At 40.5% G+C, this 21,236-nt stretch overlaps 1 protein-coding gene across 1 annotated transcript; it reads left to right on the top strand.

Moving 5' to 3' along the window:
* Positions 1-1,567: 1,567 nt before the first annotated feature.
* On the top strand, positions 1,568-21,043 carry LOC149121420 (vomeronasal type-2 receptor 116-like). Its single transcript, XM_089316319.1, has 7 exons — positions 1,568-1,648; positions 5,138-5,301; positions 8,290-8,575; positions 8,943-9,749; positions 10,402-10,629; positions 10,977-11,100; positions 20,109-21,043. The coding sequence occupies exons 1-7, from the start codon at positions 1,568-1,570 to the stop codon at positions 21,041-21,043; spliced, it is 2,625 nt and encodes an 874-aa protein (XP_089172445.1).
* Positions 21,044-21,236: the final 193 nt, after the last annotated feature.

The raw sequence follows: 21,236 nt of genomic DNA, 5'->3' as shown, positions 1-21,236 counted from the left end.
AACAACAGGAGTCACTGTGCACTTACTCCTCATGTAGGATCTCTGTCCTTAATGTGCTGTACATTGTGACTTAATGCTATAACTAGTACTCAAACAGTATTTTTCACTTTGTGTTTCTATGTGCGTGCAAATCTATATGTGTGTGTTGAAATCTATACTTAGTATATACTAAACTGATCTTCTGTATGTAAAAAGAATTGAAAATGAATATTGATGTGAATGGAAGGGGAGAGGGAGCGGGAAATGGGAGGGTTGCGGGTGGGAGGGAAGTTATGGGGGGAGAGCTATTGTAATCCATAAGCTGTACTTTGGAAATTTATATTCATTAAATAAAAGTTTAAAAAAAAGGTATAAAAAATAAAATAAACTAACCTGTAATAATCTAAATTAAGATAACATTTTTAAATAAGGTAAGAGTTTGTAGAAATTGTGGAGTTTGAAGAGGTATAGAAAGCATTTAGCAAAGGATATATACATATACATATATATATATATATATATAGAGAGAGAGAGAGAGAGAGAGAGAGAGACAGAAATCTGTTCAGATCTGGGGTAAAAGAAACACTGATAGAGGCATGGAGCTGGGAGCCCATGGCCTCACTTCAGGCTGTGCCCAGTCTCACTGATGGATAATCTCCAGGAAGGAAGAACAGAATGCAATTTTCAGCCAACATCTGAATGGGCCATTGTGATCTGGTGGCCAGTCAGGGAGTCCTTGAAAAACACCAGAGAGTGTCACTGGCCTGAATTTCAAGGTTATTTCAAACTTTTCTCCCAGTGTCACATGTTGGGCAAATCCTCATGAAAAGAAAATGTGTTGGGCCAGACCAACATTCCCAGAGCTGAGACAAGAAGCAAGAAGAGTGGAGTGTCTGATTTTCTAGCTTGTGAGGAGTCCAAAGGGGCAGGAGATTGGCTCCCCACTGGAAACAGCATTTCTTGGCCCAACACTATTCTGGCATTCAGAGCCAGGTACCCAGCCAGGAGACCTTCTGAAAACACTGGCGTGTAGCCCCAGCCAGAATCCATCAGTCATCTCTAAGACTTCTTCCAGCCCCACATGAAGGGCTGATCCACACAAGAGGGAGGGAGGGAGGCTGAAAGGATAGAATTCCAGCTCCAGGGTATTGATCTGGCCTTAGTCAGCCAGCACTAATCACTTTTAAATGGCTGACAGGGACCCAGTGTTTTAGGGAAAGTGAGAGTGACTATGAAAGAGATACTCTGAAAAAAAGTGACAGCAGTCTGCATGCTCACCAGTCCAGTGAGATTATCCAACGTTGGATGCACATCACGTAGGAGTTGCAATCTGAGTCACATTGGAGTTGCTCTCCAAGTAATGGCACCAAAATATTATGGGAAATGGTGGCACAAAAATTATTGTTACCTTGGTTCTTTGCCTCACATGGAAGAAGAATTTCCAAGTGGATGGCAAAGAAATTTAAAAGTATTTATTAGAATCAAGGACCTCCAGCCAGAGTGGCATGGAGGGGGGCTTCCAAGAGAGGAAAACTGCGAAAACCCACATTCATTTGGGTGAACTTCTCAGGTGCACGAAAGCTGAAAAATGGAGATTTTCTTTGTTCATAGGTATGATTTAAAGAGGAAGTACTCAGAGATTGGAGTAGCCATATTTGTGGTGTTTGAAGTAGAGAAGAGGAAATGGAAAAGGAGAAAGGGACTTTCATGGATGACTGTGTCAGAAGAGTTGTGATTGACAAAGCTCTCAAACCATGGTAGATTGTCAGGAAAATTAGAATATTCTAGTCTTCCACCACTTGCAATCATTGTTGACAAATTTCAGGGTTGAGATTGTATATTATGGCTGTCCTCTTATGTAGCATGCTATTTTTTCTCCCCCCTTAGCTGACCTTTTGTTCTTTTGAGCCTCTGTGACGATAGTCACTTTTCATTCTCTCAAAGAACACATCTCTGACCCTTGCACCTAGATGCTACATTTCAGCTCAGCCCATGTGTGACTGGCCATTTCTGATCACCTGAAAGGTATTTGATTTATGTCAGGTTTGAGAGTTAGAGATAGACAGGATAGCATCTGTGAAGTGCTGTAGGATTAATCTCAGTCACTGAGAAGAGACATTAAGCAACAGCCTGGCCATATCAAATACTGATCAGGACATCATCAGCAACCGTGGTTATTCTTTTCTTTGACAACAAATTTCTGATAGTTGTAGCCAATGGAACATAGTGAGGTGGTCACTCTTTGTGGTTTTGAAAAGTTTTCTAAGTTTACTGATGATTAGCACCCTTGATAAGGCCTTTTGCTCATTTATCTCTGCAGAATGTCTGTTCAGTTGCTATACCCATTGTTGATGATATTGTTGTTGTTCCTTCTGCTTTTTAAAATATAAGTTGCAAACATGTTTCTGAAAGAAGGTGTGGCTATATTCTCCCAATTTCTATCAAGTGTTTGACTCTTGAAAGCTCTCCCTCCAGTTATGTAAACATGGCCCAGGCCACTGACTGCAGTCTGATGTCCCCACCTTCCCTAAGCTGTTGCTTTCTCCGGCTCTCAGCTGCTGGGATTATGTGTGTGTCCTTGATCGTACTACAGATCTGCACCTTCCACACTGATCCACAACATTCTTCTTCCTTCCATAGAATTCCAACTGCATTTCTTCCACTCTTACTTTGACTGTCTACTCCTAGCCTAGAACAGTATGCCCTTCCCTCTTCAGCCATCTTGGACTTCCCCCAGTAATCAACAGTGTTAATCCTAGGTAAGATGGATAATGGTAGAAACAGATTCTTGGTAGATTACCATATGTGGCAAAACTAGCAAAGTACTAGGTATTGTTATATTCAGAAGAGTTGCATCAGATTAAGTAGGGCTGGAAGATGCATTATGCGTGGATTCTTGGCTGGGACATAATGCAGAACATTTAACAAAAATGCACCATCGGGCCGGCGCCGTGGCTCAATAGGCTAATCCTCCACCTTGCGGCGCTGGCACACCGGGTTCTAGTCCCGGTCGGGGCGCCGGATTCTGTCCCGGTTGCCCCTCTTCCAGGCCAGCTCTCTGCTATGGCCAGGGAGTGCAGTGGAGGATGGCCCAGGTGCTTGGGCCCTGCACCCCATGGGAGACCAGGAAAAGCACCTGGATCCTGGCTCCTGCCATCGGATCAGCGCGGTGCGCCGGCTGCAGCGGCAGCCATTGGAGGGTGAACCAACGGCAAAGGAAGACCTTTCTCTCTGTCTCTCTCTCTCACTGTCCACTCTGCCTGTAAAAAAAAAAAATGCACCATCGTAGGCTTTACATACAAGCATAACTAATTTGGAGCTACTGAGAACTGACACAGTGAATGCTGATGTGCTAGAGCACTTCTGTGTTGTGGATTTGCTTTATTTCTTTTTCTGCTTGCTATGACATTATTCTTGCAGTGGGCTTATAGTGATTTCTACTTTCGATTTGAAGTGTGTTGAGCCTGAGAAGATAGTTCAGGATAAAGTCCATTGGAGACAGTGTTCCCGATGCAGACTGAGTGTAAGTTCACGTGGGTGTTCCCTATACACGCAGAGAACTCTGTACTTACCAACTCAAATGTCCACTTGCTTTCATTTTTGTAAATTGCTGTATAGTGAGCTAAACGTTATTAGACTTCAATAGAAATTATAAAACATCTCAAATAGAAAAAATATTACCAACTTTTAAGGTAGTGTTGTTAAAATTAAATTTAGACAGAAATGTACAATCTCAGATTTTTATACTTTTATGCAGTTAGCATATATATTTCCATATAAGACTGAAATTCTGCATTTGAAGCATTCATCCCAATCTATAAAAAACATCAAATTCAGCATTAAGAATTCAGAAGATAGGCCTGTGCTGTGAGTCACTAGGCTAAGTCTCCACCTGCAGCCCTGGCACTCGGGGTTCTACTCCCAGTTGGGGGACCAGTTTTGTCCCAGTTGCTCCTCTTCCAGTCCAGCTCTCTGCTGTGGCCTGGGAAGGCAGTGGAGGATGGCTCAAGTGGTTGGGCACCTGCACCCACGTGGGAGACCAGGAGGAAGCACCTGGCACGTAGCTTCAGATCTACACAGTGCACCGACTGTAGTGGCCATCTGGGGTGGGTGAAAAACAGAAGGAAGACCTTTCTCTCTGTCTCTTTCTCTCACTGTCTTACTCTGCCTGCCAAAAAAATGCAGAAGATAAAAAGTGATGACTATGAGGGAAATAGTTAAGCAAAAAATTAATGAATATATATTGATGAAATTCATGCATGTTTGGTTCATAACACACATTGTCCATGAATATTCTGAAATCTACATTCTGGCTGGTATTTTCAGATTTATAGTAAAAAGTGAGAAGTACTCAAAAAGTCCCAAGTTCTCATGAGTGCATCAACCAAGGTTGTAAGTGCAAAAACAGATCAGCATGGGATTACTGTGGTTAACAGCAACCTGGAAGGGTTTCATGTTTTACAAATAAAGATGAAGTGATTTGACATCCTGAATGGGAACTTCTGCATTCAGGGTGATTATTGGTTCCACAGTTATTGAAAACCACACGTCCTAGTGGGTATCTCTGTAAACAGGATTGGTTTGGGGTCTGTGTGGCATCAAGAAAATGTGTGGTTGCCCATTGCTATTTGGGTCTTTGAATTCTTTGACACTAGAGATTTCTGGTCTGAAACACTAATGAGAACCTCACCTGATGCCTCCCTTCATGCCCTCTGATGCAATCCAGGTACATAATTGTTTATGGGGTGGTTTATTGACAATGCCCTTGGACCAAATGTAGCTAGCAGGAGTTTCTCCCTTGAGTCTTTGTATCCATGGACTTGGAGGAAATCCTGGCACCTGGGTGAAGAGGATGATTCACAAACATGTTTTTCTTGTTGTGTTTTTCACCAAGACAGAAGACCTGAGCTGCAAAGCCTTGGGGCAGAAAGGGTTTCAGATTCCCCCATGGATGGGTGGACAACTGGTGGAAAGAAGTCAGATGGAGCAGTATTAATGTGGCCTGACTCAAGCAATCACACATACACACACACACACACACACACACTTTCTAGTTATGCACCTGCATAACGCTGCATGTTCCACTGCAATTGTGTCTTAAAGTTTTTCACAGATTTCAAAGATGTTTCCTTTGATTTTTCTGTTGCTCTTTCTGCAGCTGTATCTCCTTGTGACATGTCATGATGATCACAACTGCTTTTTCCAGATGAAACGGAGTTTTTTCAAGGATGGAGATGTTGAGATTGCTGCCTTTTTCCCCATTTACAGATACCTCGTTGATAGAATCATGAATAATTTCAAAAATAATATAATATTCAGAGGGTAAGTTCTCTTTGCCATAATCCTTTTCCCTTGATTTGCATAATAGCTCCTTGTTATTTGGTCTGCTAATGATTGATAAATGCATTCTGTGTTCCTGCCCTGTCCATCCTCTGTCCCTCCTAAAAAATTGCTGATAGTTAGTGTGGGGTCAAGAGAAAGACAGTTCTTCTTGCCTGGCACCTTGAATAATTCAGGAAATGTTACCTGATAAGAGGAAGGAGAGTCTGGTTGGTATGTTCCTGTCATTCCCTATGCATGTTCATCAGCTCAGGGGCCTATTGTGCCTCAGTAGCAGATTATTAGAGAACCCACGCATTGAAATGAACAAACCTGAGTTAGATGAGCTCTTCCACATGTGCTCACAATGTTTTCTAATATGTGCTAGATTTGGGATCATAAGAACACTTCATTTTTTCTGCAGTCATAAAGGAGAAAAGATATTCAAGAAAGTAAGTTTTTTATTAGGTAAAAGTAATCTCAGGGCAACACCTTTGCACAAATAAAATAATAATTAAATTTTAATGAGGAATATACCTGCAAAAATTTTAATGATTGTAATCCACAACATTGACGATGTGTCCATGAGTCTATCATTTTATCAGGAAAATACATTTCAGATGGGGTTTTATCTGCTTCTGATCCTCTTTCAGATACTTTCTTTTTTAGCTAAATATAAATGTTTCATTATATATATACTAATGTATATATATATATATATATATATATATATATAAATTTCATTCCTACACAATATACTATCTTTTAGGACAGCGTACTTATTTCTTCACAAATATTTTTCTAATTTTCTAATTGATTTCTACTTTAATGCTACAGGAATTATGTTGACACTGCATAGATCATTGATAGAAAGTAGATATCAGGACATAGATCACTGCAGTATCATTAAAGCCAATGGATTTGAGAAGTATAGTTTGTGCCACCAAAGTGATGCAACTGATGAAGTATTTTAGGCATTTGTCCAAAGATCTCTCCTGAAAATATTTAATTTGGATACTAGCTTGTTATAATATTCACTTCACATTGATATTTATGAATTCACCTAATATGATATTTGCACATTGTATCTCATTTATAAATATTTATACAATATTAGCAGTAGTATTCTCCATGTTTTTGCATACAGCACATCATTTAAATGTTCTCTGAAATGGTAGAGACCAGGAGGTAGTGAATTTCCAGTAGCAGGAAAAGATACTATGAATAGAGCCCAGGTTCCTCCAAGATGTATGCCATGCAAATGGGAGATCAAAATTAAATCTTAGCAAACCCGGGAGAAAGTACCTGTATTGATGATACTTGGAAAAAAAAAGCAATACTGAACTATCAATAGACACTATACCCTGCAATGTTAGATTCATGAACTTTAGAACATAAAATAACTACTGATAAACTGTTCTTAGAGACAAGAAACAGAGCATTAAACAGATCAAAAGGGCAACTCTCAAAAAGCCCAGTGCGTCTAAGAGCATTCTAGATATTTTGGTGCTGGCAGGAGCTGGTGAATAAAATGAGAGCATGAGGAATTGATGGAAGTGTAGAAGAATGAGGAGAGGAACAGACATACATGAAATACAAAACTGAATATTATTTGATTCATTTAGCAAGGTCTTTCAAATTTCCTCATTCTACAAAGTATGAATGAAGTATTTGATAGCACATATTTATAGGAACTATATATATATAAAACAATATATATAAAGCAACATGATTATAGAACACCTGTATATAAATAGAGAGAGAGAATAGGTGTATAATATGCATACATACATATTATGTTTCACCATGAACCAAGAAATAAAAAACTGTCACTTCCTCTGGAGCACAAAATGACCCTTAACAAGCATTGTACGTGACCTAGTCTATTCATCAAGACTCAACACAAAGGACATCTGAAATAAAAACAAAGGGCTGAACATTTGCATTCTTTGTCAAATGTCAGATCCCAGAAACGAGAAAATGCATCATGTTCATTGCATGGAAGGCTATTTATGTTCAATTCTGTAGGGAAAAATTGAGTGAAGAAGGCCTGTTTGGAGTAAACACTGATACCACTGGTCATGATTTACTTTAACATATGCTTAGTGTTCTAAATAAATCCATGACTGTCTTAGTTGTAAAGAGTCAGAGGTCTCACAGCCCAGTGTTTCAAGTCCACCTACTGAGTGTTTCAGGCTTCTCTAAAGTGCTCCTCCCTTTTCACTGCTTTCCATCTTTCAAGCTCTGAATTTGGTTTCATTCTCCTGGCTTGTGATAGTGGTTGATGGGTAAGTTTGATGGGGAAGATATTTTTCAGGATTAATTCCAGACTTCCATCTACCATCCAGTGCTCTGATATCATCCTCTTGCGGATCACATAGCCTTCAGTTGAGATACTCTCTTTGCACATTACAACTTTCAGCCTTATGGTCATATGACTCCTATTTCAAGAAGTGTTTAATGATGTGATAAGATGAAGAATCATTGCAGTTTGTGATTATAGGAAATATTTATAGAAGCAATGCTCCAGATGATGTGCCTTTCCTTATGTTTTCTTTGACAACTGCAATGTTCTTCATAGGTGTCCATGATCTTTAGAGAAGGCATTCCAGAGCCTATTTATAATTTACACTAGAAATCAAATAAAGAACTTAAAAGATATAGCTGTTGCCAGAGATGATTTAAATCAAAATGCATGGGCAGCCATGTGATAACATGCCCAAGATTATGGTGTAAAAACAGATCTTATATTTCAGAATCATTTAATCTGGGAGACCAGGATCTAGGTAGTAGCAGCTTTGGTTCTGGTGAGGACATGGGTCCTGCAAATATGGCAGTCTTCACACTCTGTCCTTAGCAAATGTACAGAGAAGGGTTAGAGCATATGAATTTTTGGCCATGGTCATCCATCTGTCACAGTAATTACAGTAGCATAGATGATAATCTGGATTGGAAGCTTTTCCCTTAAAGATCCTTGTGACTTCCATGCAGGTTTCAGTCCAAAAACTACCAGTATGTTCTGGCCTTGGTTTTCGCTATTGAGGAGATCAACAAGAACCCCTATCTTTTACCCAACGTGACCTTGGGATTTGATCTCTATAATGTCATGCACAGTGACATGATGGTGATAGAGAATCCCTTCATCTGGCTTGCGGGACTGGAAGAGGACATTCCTAATAACACATGTAGGAAACACAGCAAGTCTGTAGCTGTAATATCAGGCACAAGTGTTGCTATCCAAATGGGGACACTGCTGGAACTCTACAAAATTCCACAGGTGAGTGTGCAAGGGAAAGAAAGAGAAAAAGCACATCAACTTAGGTGGCTTATTTAGACCTAAAAATTTAAGCAACAGAGACCTTCTACATTTGCCACAGTGTGTGATCTAAAGAGAAGGCATGCAGAGGATTGATGGATTAGCCACATTTATTCTGAAGCAAAAATGTGGGTGAGTGAAAATGAGAAATGTTTTCATCAACTTGTGAGGCTAATGACTCATGAACTAGGAATCTCATGTAGTGGGAGATGAGAAAAAGGAAATATTCTAAAATCTTCCGACACTTCCATCATTTGCTTAATTTCTTCAGGAATAAGATTGTACACTATGGCAATAACCCTACACATATTTCTTCATTTTCCCTTAGCTGACTCTTGGGTCTTTTGAACCGCTTCTGAGTGACAGTGGTCAGTTTCCTTCCCTCTATCAGATGGCACCCAAAGACACTTCTCTGGTCCTTGGCATGGTCTCCTTGCTGCTTCATTTCAGCTGGACCTGGGTGGGTTTGGCCATCTCAGACCTCCCAAAAGGTATTCAGTTTATGACTGATTTGAAAGTAGAGTTGCAGAAGAATGGCATCTGTGTGGACTTCGTGGAACTGATCCCAGCCACTGAGAAGTCACATTCTTCAGTCCGCTGGCCATACCACATCCAAATCATAAAATCATCAGCAAATGTGGTGATTCTTTTCTGTGACACTGATTCACTCATAGGTGTCAGCTTTGCAACATGGAGACGTGTAATGACATGGAAAGTTTGGGTCACGACCTCACAGTGGGATTTTGCCAGTTCTGAAGGACATTTCCTGCTCCACTCATTCCATGGGACCCTCATTTTTTCACACCACCGTAGTGAGATCTCTGGTTTCAAAAACTTTCTTCGGACAGCTAACCCTTCCAAATACCCAGAAGATATTTACCTCTCTAGATTCTGGTCACTGGCTTTTGGTTGCTTATTCACTGGGACATCCTGCAACACCTTGCAGAACTGTCCACTGAATGCCTCCTTGGAATCCTTGCCTCCACATCATTTTGATATGAGCATGAGTGATGGGAGTTACAACATATACAATGTTGTGCATGCTGTGGCCCACAGCGTACATGAGATGCTTCTACAAGAGTTAGAAATGCAGCCAGGGAACAAGGGGGCAAAGGTGGCATTTTCTCCCTGGCAGGTAACTTGGTTTCCATTGTTGACAGGTACTCCTGAAGTGATCCCCTTAAGAGCTTCTGCAGGTGTTCAAACCAAGTAGAGTAGTATATTTACTCTAGTCACAAGATATAAATGAGCCTGTGCCTGAAATATGTCATTAAAGACAGGGTTCCACTGACAAGTGGGAAATTAACTTGGCTAAGCATTAATGCTGTGTCTTAAAGAGTACTCACCCATCCTGTCAATTTAATTTTGGATTTGCAATACTTAGACTGTTTCATTCTGTTTTCAATCTCAGCAGTATAATAATTATATTTACTGTCAATCTCATATAATTTGCACACACTTGTTTATTCTGGTAACTGCATTACAGATGGTTGTCTTAGGTACACTGAGAAAATAAGTGAGTGTTGTAGCTTGGACTCCACAGTTGGAAATGCTCTGAATATCACAGCTAGATATTTTTGATTGCCCTTGTTTTAGGATGAAAATGAGGGAAGTTGTACTTACTTTGATGTAGTTCTCATCAGTTTTTTTTATTGTATTTGGTTTGGTGGCTCTAAAAAGATTCCTTTGTTTATTTGTGATCACAGAGAAAAAGAGACTTTCTCTAACCTGGGTTTGGTGTGTTATCATTTGGGCAGTCTTCATGTGAATATGATGCATTTTTTCAGTTGCACCCATTTCTCAAGAACCTCCAATTTACCAATCCTGCTGGTGACCTAGTGAATTTGAATCACAAAAGAAATTTGGAAGCTGAATATGACATTCTCAACTTTTGGAATTTTCTGTATGGTGTTGGACATAAGGTTAAAGTAGGAAAGTTTTCCCCATATGTTTCACATGCCCAACAGTTGTCTCTCTCTGAGAATTTGATAGAGTGGGCCACAGGAATTACAGAGGTAAGTTGGAATCTTCATAAGGATCACACTGCACACTGTTACCCCCAAACTGGTATGGGGATTTGTGCAACATGGCTAATTAATAAGACATTTAATGACATTAACAGCTCCTCTTCCAATCTAAATACTTTCTTATGTTTTTAGTGTCTGAGGATGGACAGTACACACCCTCGTTCCTCCACGTATTTTGATTCCATTTATTTTAGAAAATCAAATTGCATGCTGTCAGTGTGTCAGAAATAGGTGTTTACCATTTCAGTGAATAGGTTTGCAGGACTTGAAAACCCTCTACTTGGAACTTAAGTAATAATCCCAACTCTGACCAATGCTCATCTGATTTTGCTCAGACTCCACACTCAGTATGCAGTGTGAGTTGCAGCCCTGGATTCAGGAAAGCCCCTCTGGAGGGAAAGCCTACCTGCTGTTTTGATTGCACACCTTGTCCTGGGAATGAGATTTCCAATCAGACAGGTAAGTCAGTGACAGCCTCATGGAGAAGTTAACACCTGTTTCTTAGAATTTCCAATTCTCCATGGAAAGATAAAATGTGGAACATGACTGCTCAGAAAATTCTTCCCTTCTTCAGTAGAAATTAATCCCTTTAATCAGTAATAATCCTCAAAAGAAAAAAAATTCCCACACTACACTCTGCTTCATGTAGTGTTTGTGAAATCATATGAAAGACTTAGTGTCACTGGAAGGCAGACTGTGTTGGAGTTCAGGATTATATGTGTGGTAAAAAATGAATGAAACCAATATTGGAGAATATTCACTCCATAAAGCAGTGTAGGATTTCTAAGATTTGTTCCATGAAGCAGCAATAGGCTATCATCACATGTATTGTGAAGATTTTCAATTTATGCTCATGTTGTATGAGTAGTTATTTTCACCATATTTTTAGTATTATTCTAATTTTTTAAAACTTATTGGTGATAATAACAGATTCTGTCAACAGAATACAATCCGTGGGAGTACTGTGGTGTATACACTAATACAGTATAGGTAAATTCATGTCTGTGTTTCTTGTTCATGTATAGATAAAAGTGCTTTCACCAAATTGAAGTGTCGCATGCTTGGAGTGAGAAAGCACAACTCTAATGCATATGTGTTACATGAAAAACAATCTTAGAAATCAGACATTATTTCATCAAGGGATAATACTCATAAAATATCATAAATGGGGCTAACCTTAGCCTTTGAGAAAAATCACTGTTGCTCAAAATAGGAAACTTCAACAACATTCATATGTTTACAGACATATACACATGTATAAAATCTATTTTGAAAGAACACAGGCTGACATCAATGGTAAAAATTATGCATAGCAAGAAAGGTCAGTGACAGCAAATTCAACACAAGTCCTTGAAGATAGGATGTGGACATTATAGGAAACTGAAGTAAATAAAAATTGGAAGAATTTAAAGTTGGTAATCAGAAACAAGCAAATTTTATTAACCTCAGTAAGAGGGAATGGTACAAAAAACAAGATTAGCTGAGGCAGTCTCTTCAGATATATAAAATACTAATATTAGAACATATTAATTATTTAATGGTGATACATTGAAGAATATCGAAGGAATTCAGAAATTTCCAGGTAAAAATATTATGAAATATATTGAGAAATATTTGAAAAATCCAAATATCCTCACAGTTATTAAAATAATTCCCAATACTTTTATTGTGATAAAAAATTATCAGACGGCTTTTACCAAACATTCACATAGCAAAGGAAATCTTGTCTGAATTCCTGTAGAGAACAGGTAAGTGCAAAAATTCTGTTTCTTCTACAGCAACATCTTAACTTGTTTGATCAAATATTGCCAGATAGTTGTGCAAAATGAAATTGTAAGACACTGTTGTTGAAATAAATTCACACATTTGAAATATCGAACATGGTAAATCCAAAAGTATTTTTAAATAGGTTACATCATGCCCCAAGCATTGCATGCAATGTAATTCAGTTTATAATCCCTGAGAAAATAGTAAGAAGAATTAGCATAACTGAAGAAAGGCATTTAATAAAATCTAAGGGATCTAAGAATTGTAAAGGAAGAAGAAAAAACTCAAAAACACCAAAAAGAAGGATCAGTTTTCAATCCTAAAGAGTGTTTTAGAATGCTAAAAAACATGGAACTTATGGCTGAAGATTGGATACAAAGTTGAAAAAAGAATGTAACTTCTGCAGGAAATTACCAGGAGACTGATCTGTGCATATTATTGAAAAAGAAAGACATGCAACTTACTAAAAAGGAAGATATACAAGTGGCATTGTTTTCAGCTGATACTGGGATGCTGTAATGAGGTTAGTGAATCAATAATTGAGTTAAGTAGAGCTGGAATACAAGATTAAACACACAGAACAGTTATTTTTGCTGACCAGTTATGGAAAATGAAGCTATGAAAGACGGCACATGTAATGTCTCAAAAGTATGAAATATCCAAAGGTATGACTAACTAAATATTGGCAGATATCTGCAAGTTTAGACATCAGACAACAATGGGGTAATATATAGAAAAGAAGAGAATACTGACAGACCTGGAGAGAAAATTCATGTTCAAGGATAAAATGGCAAGAAAGTAGAAATATGCCAGTAGGGTTCAAGGTGAACTACAGACTGACTTTGATTACAGGCAGCATCCTAGTGTGTTCCTTGATGGAAACATGCTCAAGGGTGGCAACTAATCCAGCTGGTATTGTAGGACCCCAAAAGCGGTGTCCTCTTGTGACGACCCCAGAAACACAGACTCCGGACCAGACGATGCAATAGAACAGGAGGTAATTTATTTCATTTGTACAAATGGGCCCTCTACTGCTGCAAGCAGCAAGCAAGCGAGAGGAGCCCCGAGCAGCTATCTCACACAGCTTTTAAAGGGCAAAACCACAAAATTAACATATTATAGGCTGGCGTAAGTTCATTGGATAATTTTCAGTAGCGGGCCTTGTATGGCAGTCTAAAGTGGTAATGTCGGTGGAAAAGTACTAGGTCAAAGGGATACATTAGGGGAGGGGGTTTCTAGGAGAGAGGAATAGGTTGCTATGTGCCTTGTAGCTTTCTTTGTTAACCTTGAGCAAGTGTAGGGAAGGGGCTTATCTACAAGGCAGGTGTTCTGTGTATCTCTGGTTAGTAGCTGACTGCTTTCTCTGTGAACCGGTTTACTCCCCATTTCCCAAGGCCGTCTCTGGAACAGTTTGTCTCAGGAGCCCCATTTTTTTTTTATGGTGGCTCTTGGCTCCTTTCATTCCCCCATTTTCTCTTTGAACTAATTTTAATCTTAAAATTGTGTGCCGTTAATGAGGGGTTTCAATACGGTCACTGGTGGCCAGGGCTTGATACTGTTGCGTGAGGACTAATGCCAATGATCAGCAAGCCAGGCCTTAGCATGTGGGCCCATGGCCAGCCATGGGTTTTTATATATATATATATATTCTTTTTTATTAAATTGAGAATGGCCTCTGTCTTAGGTTGCCCTCAGTCATCTCTGTCCTTACCCGTCATCGGTAACTCTGGCAGCTTGGCCTAGAGCCCTGTCTTAGGTTGGTACAGGATGCTGAGCGTCTTACCCGTCTTTGAGTACCATTCCAGCCCAACATTAGGTGAGAGATGAAACATACAGCCAAATATCAATTATTTTGATTATAAAGGAGGCTTGGTACGAAGTTTTAAATGATGAATCTCAGTCCATTCATACTGTAGGGAAGTCAGCATAAAATGCAGAACACACGGAGGACATCCCATACAAAGTGGGAAAAGCAGTAGCAGTCCAGCCAACATTAATAACCAATGAATCCATTGAAACCCTTCAAATGAATAGTGGGTTAGTAATAAACATATGTTGCATTTTACTCTTAAGTTTATCAATAACAGACTCTATATATGGCACATTGTTAGTAATGTTAAAATAACATCCCCCAGGTACAGATTTACAACTTATATGATTTTTTTAACAGCAAATAATTGTTAGCTGTATGGCTTAAAAGCACTCCTGAGTGAATTTGATCCAATTCTTTGGCTATATTGGATAGCACAGTAGCAGTAAGATTGATTGCTTTGGTCACCAAACATGTAAGCCTTCATAGTCCACGATTATTTCTAAAAGCCAGTCCAGGAACACTTACTACTGATGCAGCCATGGCAAGGGCAGTGTCCTGTCCTATTAGGATGACGTTGTTATTGTAGTCTTCAGGTAAAGCACGCCACTGACGTGCTCTATCCGCTGCTGTAAATACAGATGTTAGCATCAGGGCCACACGGCCCAGGGAGCAATTGCAGAAAGGCATGTTGGTTACATGGAAAAACCCATCCCTTAGGAGCCCTTGTCCCATACCAGTACTGGATCAGGTCCATTCCATTGATTGGTGATAGGATCCCTCCATTTTATCATTGTTCTTTTTATAGCTGTTTTTAAGCAGTTAGAATTTAACAGAGACATCAAGAGAACATAATAGATTACTTTAACTCATTGCTTTAACAGAGGATCAGATTTTGATTTTATGTCAAAGAAAATAACCAAAGATTTCTTCTTTTCATAACATTTTGCGACTTTCTCACACCTTCTGTAACTTGCTCAAACGTTTCTCTTCTTCCCCCCCCTTTTTTCCATTCCAGTATAAACCAGCCATTAAGATAAATAATTTTTATAAATTATATTTTTTAAAAGTATTTCTTTTTTTAACTTTTTTTATTAAGAACACGCTTTTATGTTTGTGACCTTTTACATTAAAATGATGGTATCTGGGACTGTAGCAGTCAATGGGAGAGTAACTTTGTTTAATTCCCTGTAATCCACAGTCATTTTTCAGGTTTTATCTGATTTCTTAACATGCCAAATTAGATAATTCTTTTTAGTGATTATGGGAATCATCACTCCAGCACTAAGATAATTTTTTTTACTGTTTTAGATATTTCCTCATATTCACCTGGAATTCTGTATTGTTTACACTGAATAACCTTAGTTGGCCCTGGCAGCAGTACAGGAGCTTGATATAATTTTTTTACCACTACCTAGCAGTTTGACTCCAAAGGGCAGCATTTTTTTTTTAATTTATATTTATCCTGTACTTATTTTTCCAATTGCTTACACATGCATCAGTATGCAGATAACAAAATCCATTCTCACCTCCCCAAAGCCTATAGTTCATCCCCCTTTTCCACCGGCACTGATAGCAAAACCTCAATAACTTGTGGAGGCTGTGCACTCTGTAACTTGCCATCCCAATTCTCACTCGATTCTGAGCAGAGAGCCCATTCCTTCACCAAAGAGGCGAACTGAAGGTCTTTTCAGCCAGGAACATCACAGGTTACACATGCAACTTCAGTTTTTCTTTTAAAGAAAGGCATTGCTTTGCATACTTGCAGATCCTGCCAACTACGCCAATTTGTGACAGTAAATTACTTTTTAGCTGTCTGCTGTGCACAGACTTAGTTACTTTTAATCTGCAAGAAATACGCTGCAAGCCTTGTAGTGCACACTAAAATTATTTACAGGAAAGATGGTAAAGGAGCATAGATTAACAGAATGTTGCAATAAACATGGCTCCATTGCTTTAATGATACTATAGCAAGATGGTCCACTGATCCCTGTAGGGAGGGCCTGAGGCTGGCCCCGCTTCCAGTTTCCTGAACTCTGTTTTTTAATGAATTACCTTCTTTATCAGTTTTGGAGTGACACTTATTGGCCCAATGCCTTTCCCTTTAGCACTGGAAGCAAATCCCAGGAAGAGCCTTATTTTGATTTTTGACTTCTGGACAATTTTTGTACATGTCCCTGTTGCCCACATTTATAGCACCCTCATTTATCAGGCATAGCCCTCCTTGATGATTTTTGTAATGACATACCAAGCAGAGCGTCAGGTCCTGAATGTCCTGTTATTAATCCATTTTGTTAATTTTTCATTAAAGGGACTGTCACAGAACACCTCAATCACAGTAGCCAATTGATCATGTAATCATTACGGGCACATTTAACATTCAGCTTGACTGCGTGTTCCCCCAGGATGAAACAGCAGCAACAGAGGCTTGCTCCGGCTCCCCCCTAAAGCCTCCAAGGACAAGGATGGCTCATTGCCAAGATTTTAGGCAAGCAGTGCGTCCCATCTCGGGTCTTGGCCAGAGAGCCGAGACATGAAGCATGCCCACCTGTTTATCAGAAAACATTCCTTTATCCTCCTCCCTGGGAACTGGCCAGGCTCCCAAGGAGCAGGAGAAGGTCATTTGGCAGCAAAGTTTCTTGGTTACCAGAGCCAAATCTAGGTACAAGCCTCTCCAGCCCAAAAATTTGTCCTTACATTTGGCCCTAGAGTTGCATTGAGAGGTAGACATAATTAACACATTATAAGAATATAATCCACATTTTTTATACAAGTATACATCTAGCAATCAAACACAACAATAAAAACAGATGGGGGAGACAGTAAGAGATAAAGGACAACAAAAACAGTGACACACAGAACACAAATCACAAGCCGCGCGGCAACAGACCGAGACAAAACCGAAACTATCAGAAGGGAGCGGCAGTCTAGCCAGGCTCTCCCCTGGAAGAAAGGAAATTCCCTCTTTCCCTCCTTCCCAGACCACCACTGGAGCATTCTCCAGGGTTGAACCAGGGGTCTCAGGACACGTCTGAAATCACAAGCCGCGCAGCAACAGACTGAGACAAAACCAAAACCAGAATTTCAGAAGGGAGCGGCCGTTTGGCCAGGCTCTCCCTTTGAAGAAGGGAAACGCTCTCTTTCCCTCCTTCCCAGACCACCACTGGAGCGTCCTCCAGGGTTGGACCAGGGGCCTCACGACACGTCTGTCTTCCCCTTTGGTCCAGTCAGTACTGAGCCTGTACAGGCGCCCCAGGACGGATTCCACGTCGTCCTGGCAGACAAGGACAAACAGTACAAACCACAGTTACAATAATACACAAATAAGCAAACTTACCTCCGTCTGGCCGATGGAGTGTGGGAGTCTGGGGTCCCCCAAATCCCGGACGAGCCCCCAGATGTAGGACCCCAAAAGCGGTGTCCTCTTGTGACGACCCCAGAAACACAGACTCCGGACCAGACGATGCAATAGAACAGGAGGTAATTTATTTCATTTGTACAAATGGGCCCTCTACTGCTGCAAGCAGCAAGCAAGCGAGAGGAGCCCCGAGCAGCTATCTCACACAGCTTTTAAAGGGCAAAACCACAAAATTAACATATTATAGGCTGGCGTAAGTTCATTGGATAATTTTCAGTAGCGGGCCTTGTATGGCAGTCTAAAGTGGTAATGTCGGTGGAAAAGTACTAGGTCAAAGGGATACATTAGGGGAGGGGGTTTCTAGGAGAGAGGAATAGGTTGCTATGTGCCTTGTAGCTTTCTTTGTTAACCTTGAGCAAGTGTAGGGAAGGGGCTTATCTACAAGGCAGGTGTTCTGTGTATCTCTGGTTAGTAGCTGACTGCTTTCTCTGTGAACCGGTTTACTCCCCATTTCCCAAGGCCGTCTCTGGAACAGTTTGTCTCAGGAGCCCCATTTTTTTTTATGGTGGCTCTTGGCTCCTTTCAGTATCAAGTGTACATCTCTTCTGTGTTTCTCTGGAACTTGAAAACCTTCCTGCTGATGGTGTTCTCTCAATCAGTGCTTGCACCTAGAATGACTTAATACAGACGCTATCTAAGAGAAATGTGCTTTAGTGAGATGGTTGTGTGCTTTCTGTGCACCCAAAATTCACAAAGTAAATCTCCCAGTCCATTTTACTAAGCGTAGGAACCTGGGGCTGGTACTGTGGCATAGTAGGTTAAGCCTCTGGCTGTGATGCTAGCATCCCAACTGGGCACCACTTCCAGTCCCAGCTGTTTCACTTCCAGTCCAGCTCTCTGCTGATGCTTGGGAAAGCAGCATAAGATGGCCCAAGTTTCTGAGTCCACACCCACATATGAGACCCAGAAGAAGTTCCCAGTTTCTGGCTTCAAAGTGGCTCAGTTCCAGCTATTCCTGCCATCTGGGGTCTAAATCATCAGGTAGATCTCTCCCTTTCTCTTTTTCCATCTCTTCCTGTCTCCCTTCTATGCCTATCCTCCTGTCCTTCTCCCTCTTCCTCCCTCCTATTCTCCTGTTTTGGAACTAAGTGTTTCAAGTAAATTACAAATAAATAAATAAATAAACAAATACTTATTGAAAACAGACTTGAGCCCTTGGGTGGTTGATGAGGCCATGAGAGTACAGAGTGAATAGCACCATTAAAACAAGGGCTCATTACAGGCATGGAAAACCAAGAATCTGGCAAAAAATAACCCACGCTGAGGATCTCTATGAGTCCTTAATGGAAAGAAACAGTCATCTAAGAAAAATATTCTCTTCTCTGAAGGGCAGAGAGAGCATCCACTTTGCTTATGGCCATGTCAAAATGTTGACTTAGTCTATGTTCACAAAAGGCTTCCATAGCTTTTACAATGCATGGTAAGACCCTCGGGTGATCAGTGATGTCATACATAAGAGTGTTAATTGCTAAAGGAGCAACAGAAGTCACTGTGCACTTACTCCCCATGTAGGACCTCCGTCCTTAATGAGGTGTACTATGAGAATCAACTGCAAATTTTCCCCCAAACTGTATATGTTGTGTGTCTGCATTGATACAAATTGTTGAAATCTTGGCTTAATATGGAGTTGGTCCTCTGCATATAAAATCAAACTAACAATGAACCATAATGACAAGGATTGTGAGAGGGAGAGGAAGGTGGGATGGGAGTTGGGGTGGGAGAGTGAGCTTAGGGGAAAGAACCACTATGTTCCTAAAGTTCTTTCTATGAAAAAATGCATTTGTTAAATAAAAAATTAAAAATTAAAAAAAAAACAAGGGCTGCTACTTGCTCTTGTTCAAAGTGAGGATGCAGCAAGAATGCACCATGTATAAGGGCAGAGTAGCCCTCACCACCATGGAATCCTCTGGCACCTTGATCACCACTTCCTAATCTGAAGAAACCATTAAGAAGGAATTTTTTGGTGCAAACAAGACACAAGTTAAGGTATGTTTTTAAATCACCATGAGTAGACTCAGGGACTAGGCCTTAGGACTTTGTTAGGAGAAAAACAGCATGTAATCATCAGTATGGAAGGGACTTAGGCAGGTGAAGTATGAACTCTGGATAACATGAGGGAGATGGGCATGAATGATGGCCAATAATGTCCTAGATGTCATTTTTGTGTGCTGTCTTCAAAATCAAATAAGGACTATGTGCCTAAACTATACTAAATTGGTCTTCTGTATATAAAGATCATTGAAAATGAATAAAGAAGGATATGATGGCAGAGGGAGTGGGAGATGTGATCATTGTGGGTGGGAGGGAGGTTATGGGGGAAAAGCCACTATAATCCAAAAGTTGTACTTTAGAAATTTATATTAAACAACAGTCAAAAAAAATAAAATAAAAATAAACAAGCGTGTTCAAGAAGGACCTTGTAAATTAGAAATAGCTGAACTTTGGATAACATTATTCTACATTTTTCACCAGATATGCACCAGTGTGTGAAGTGTCTGGATCATCAATATGCCAGCACAGAGCAAGACCGCTGCCTAAACAAAGCTGTGGCCTTCCTGGCTTATGATGAACCATTAGGAATGACCCTGGTCTTCACAGCTCTGTGCTTCTCTGTCCTCACCACTGTGGTTCTTGGGGTCTTTGTGAAGCACCGAGACACTCCCATAGTCAAGGCCAACAATCGTTGTCTCAGCTACATCCTGCTCATCGCCCTCATCTTCTGCTTCCTCTGCTCCTTACTATTCATTGGTCGTCCCAACACAGCCACCTGTGTCCTCCAGCAGACCACATTTGGAGTGGTGTTCACATTGGCTGTTTCCACTGTCCTGGCCAAAACTATCACTGTGCTTCTGGCCTTCAAGGTCACTGCCCCAGGGAGAAGGATGAGACAGTGGCTGATATCAGGGGCACCTAACTCCATTATCCCCATCTGCTCCCTGATACAATTGGCTCTCTGTGGCTTCTGGCTTGGGACTTCTCCTCCCTTTGTTGACACAGATGCACACTCTGAGCATGGCCACATCATCCTGGTGTGCAACAAGGGCTCTGTCACTGCTTTCTACTGTGTCCTGGGCTACCTGGGTACCTTGGCCCTGCTGAGCTTCACTGTGGCTTTCCTAGCCAGGAATCTGCCTGACACCTTCAATGAAGCCAAGTTCCTGACATTCAGCATGCTGGTGTTTTGCAGTGTCTGGGTGACCTTCCTGCCTGTCTACCACAGCACCAAGGGGAAGGTCATGGTGGCTGTGGAGGTCTTCTCCATCTTGTGCTCCAGTGCAGGGCTCCTGGGCTGCATCTTTGTTCCCAAGTGCTACATTATTCTCCTAAGACCTGAGAAGAATGCTTTGAAAGGATTAAGGGATAGAATAGTTTCCAAGGAAACAGATGTTTTGAAGAGTAGCTCTTAAGGCTCTCACAGTTTTCAATGGTTAGAAACCAAGATTTATGAAACCAACCTTGCATTCTAATGTTATAAAATAACTTGCAGAATATAACCTCCTTATGAGCAATTTATACTTCTCTTCAAATGTTTTTGTTCTGAAGGACCAATCCACAGAAAAGAAAGGGAGAGTGGGAGAAACCTTCCATCTGGTGATAGAC

Source organism: Oryctolagus cuniculus, chromosome 16, assembly GCF_051225735.1.
Source record: "Oryctolagus cuniculus isolate XC-2025 breed Fujian yellow rabbit chromosome 16, ASM5122573v1, whole genome shotgun sequence".
Classification (NCBI taxonomy): Eukaryota; Metazoa; Chordata; class Mammalia; order Lagomorpha; family Leporidae; genus Oryctolagus; species Oryctolagus cuniculus.
This window is presented reverse-complemented; position numbering and strand designations above follow the sequence as displayed.

Coding starts and splice junctions, on each gene's coding strand:
- LOC149121420 (XM_089316319.1), top strand. CDS start 1,568: ATGGAGATTTTCTTTGTTCATAGGTATGATTTAAAGAGGAAGTACTCA. Junction 1,649..5,137: donor CCATATTTGTGGTGTTTGAA/GTAGAGAAGAGG, acceptor CTCTTTCTGCAG/CTGTATCTCCTTGTGACATG. Junction 9,750..10,401: donor TGGCATTTTCTCCCTGGCAG/GTAACTTGGTTT, acceptor GCATTTTTTCAG/TTGCACCCATTTCTCAAGAA.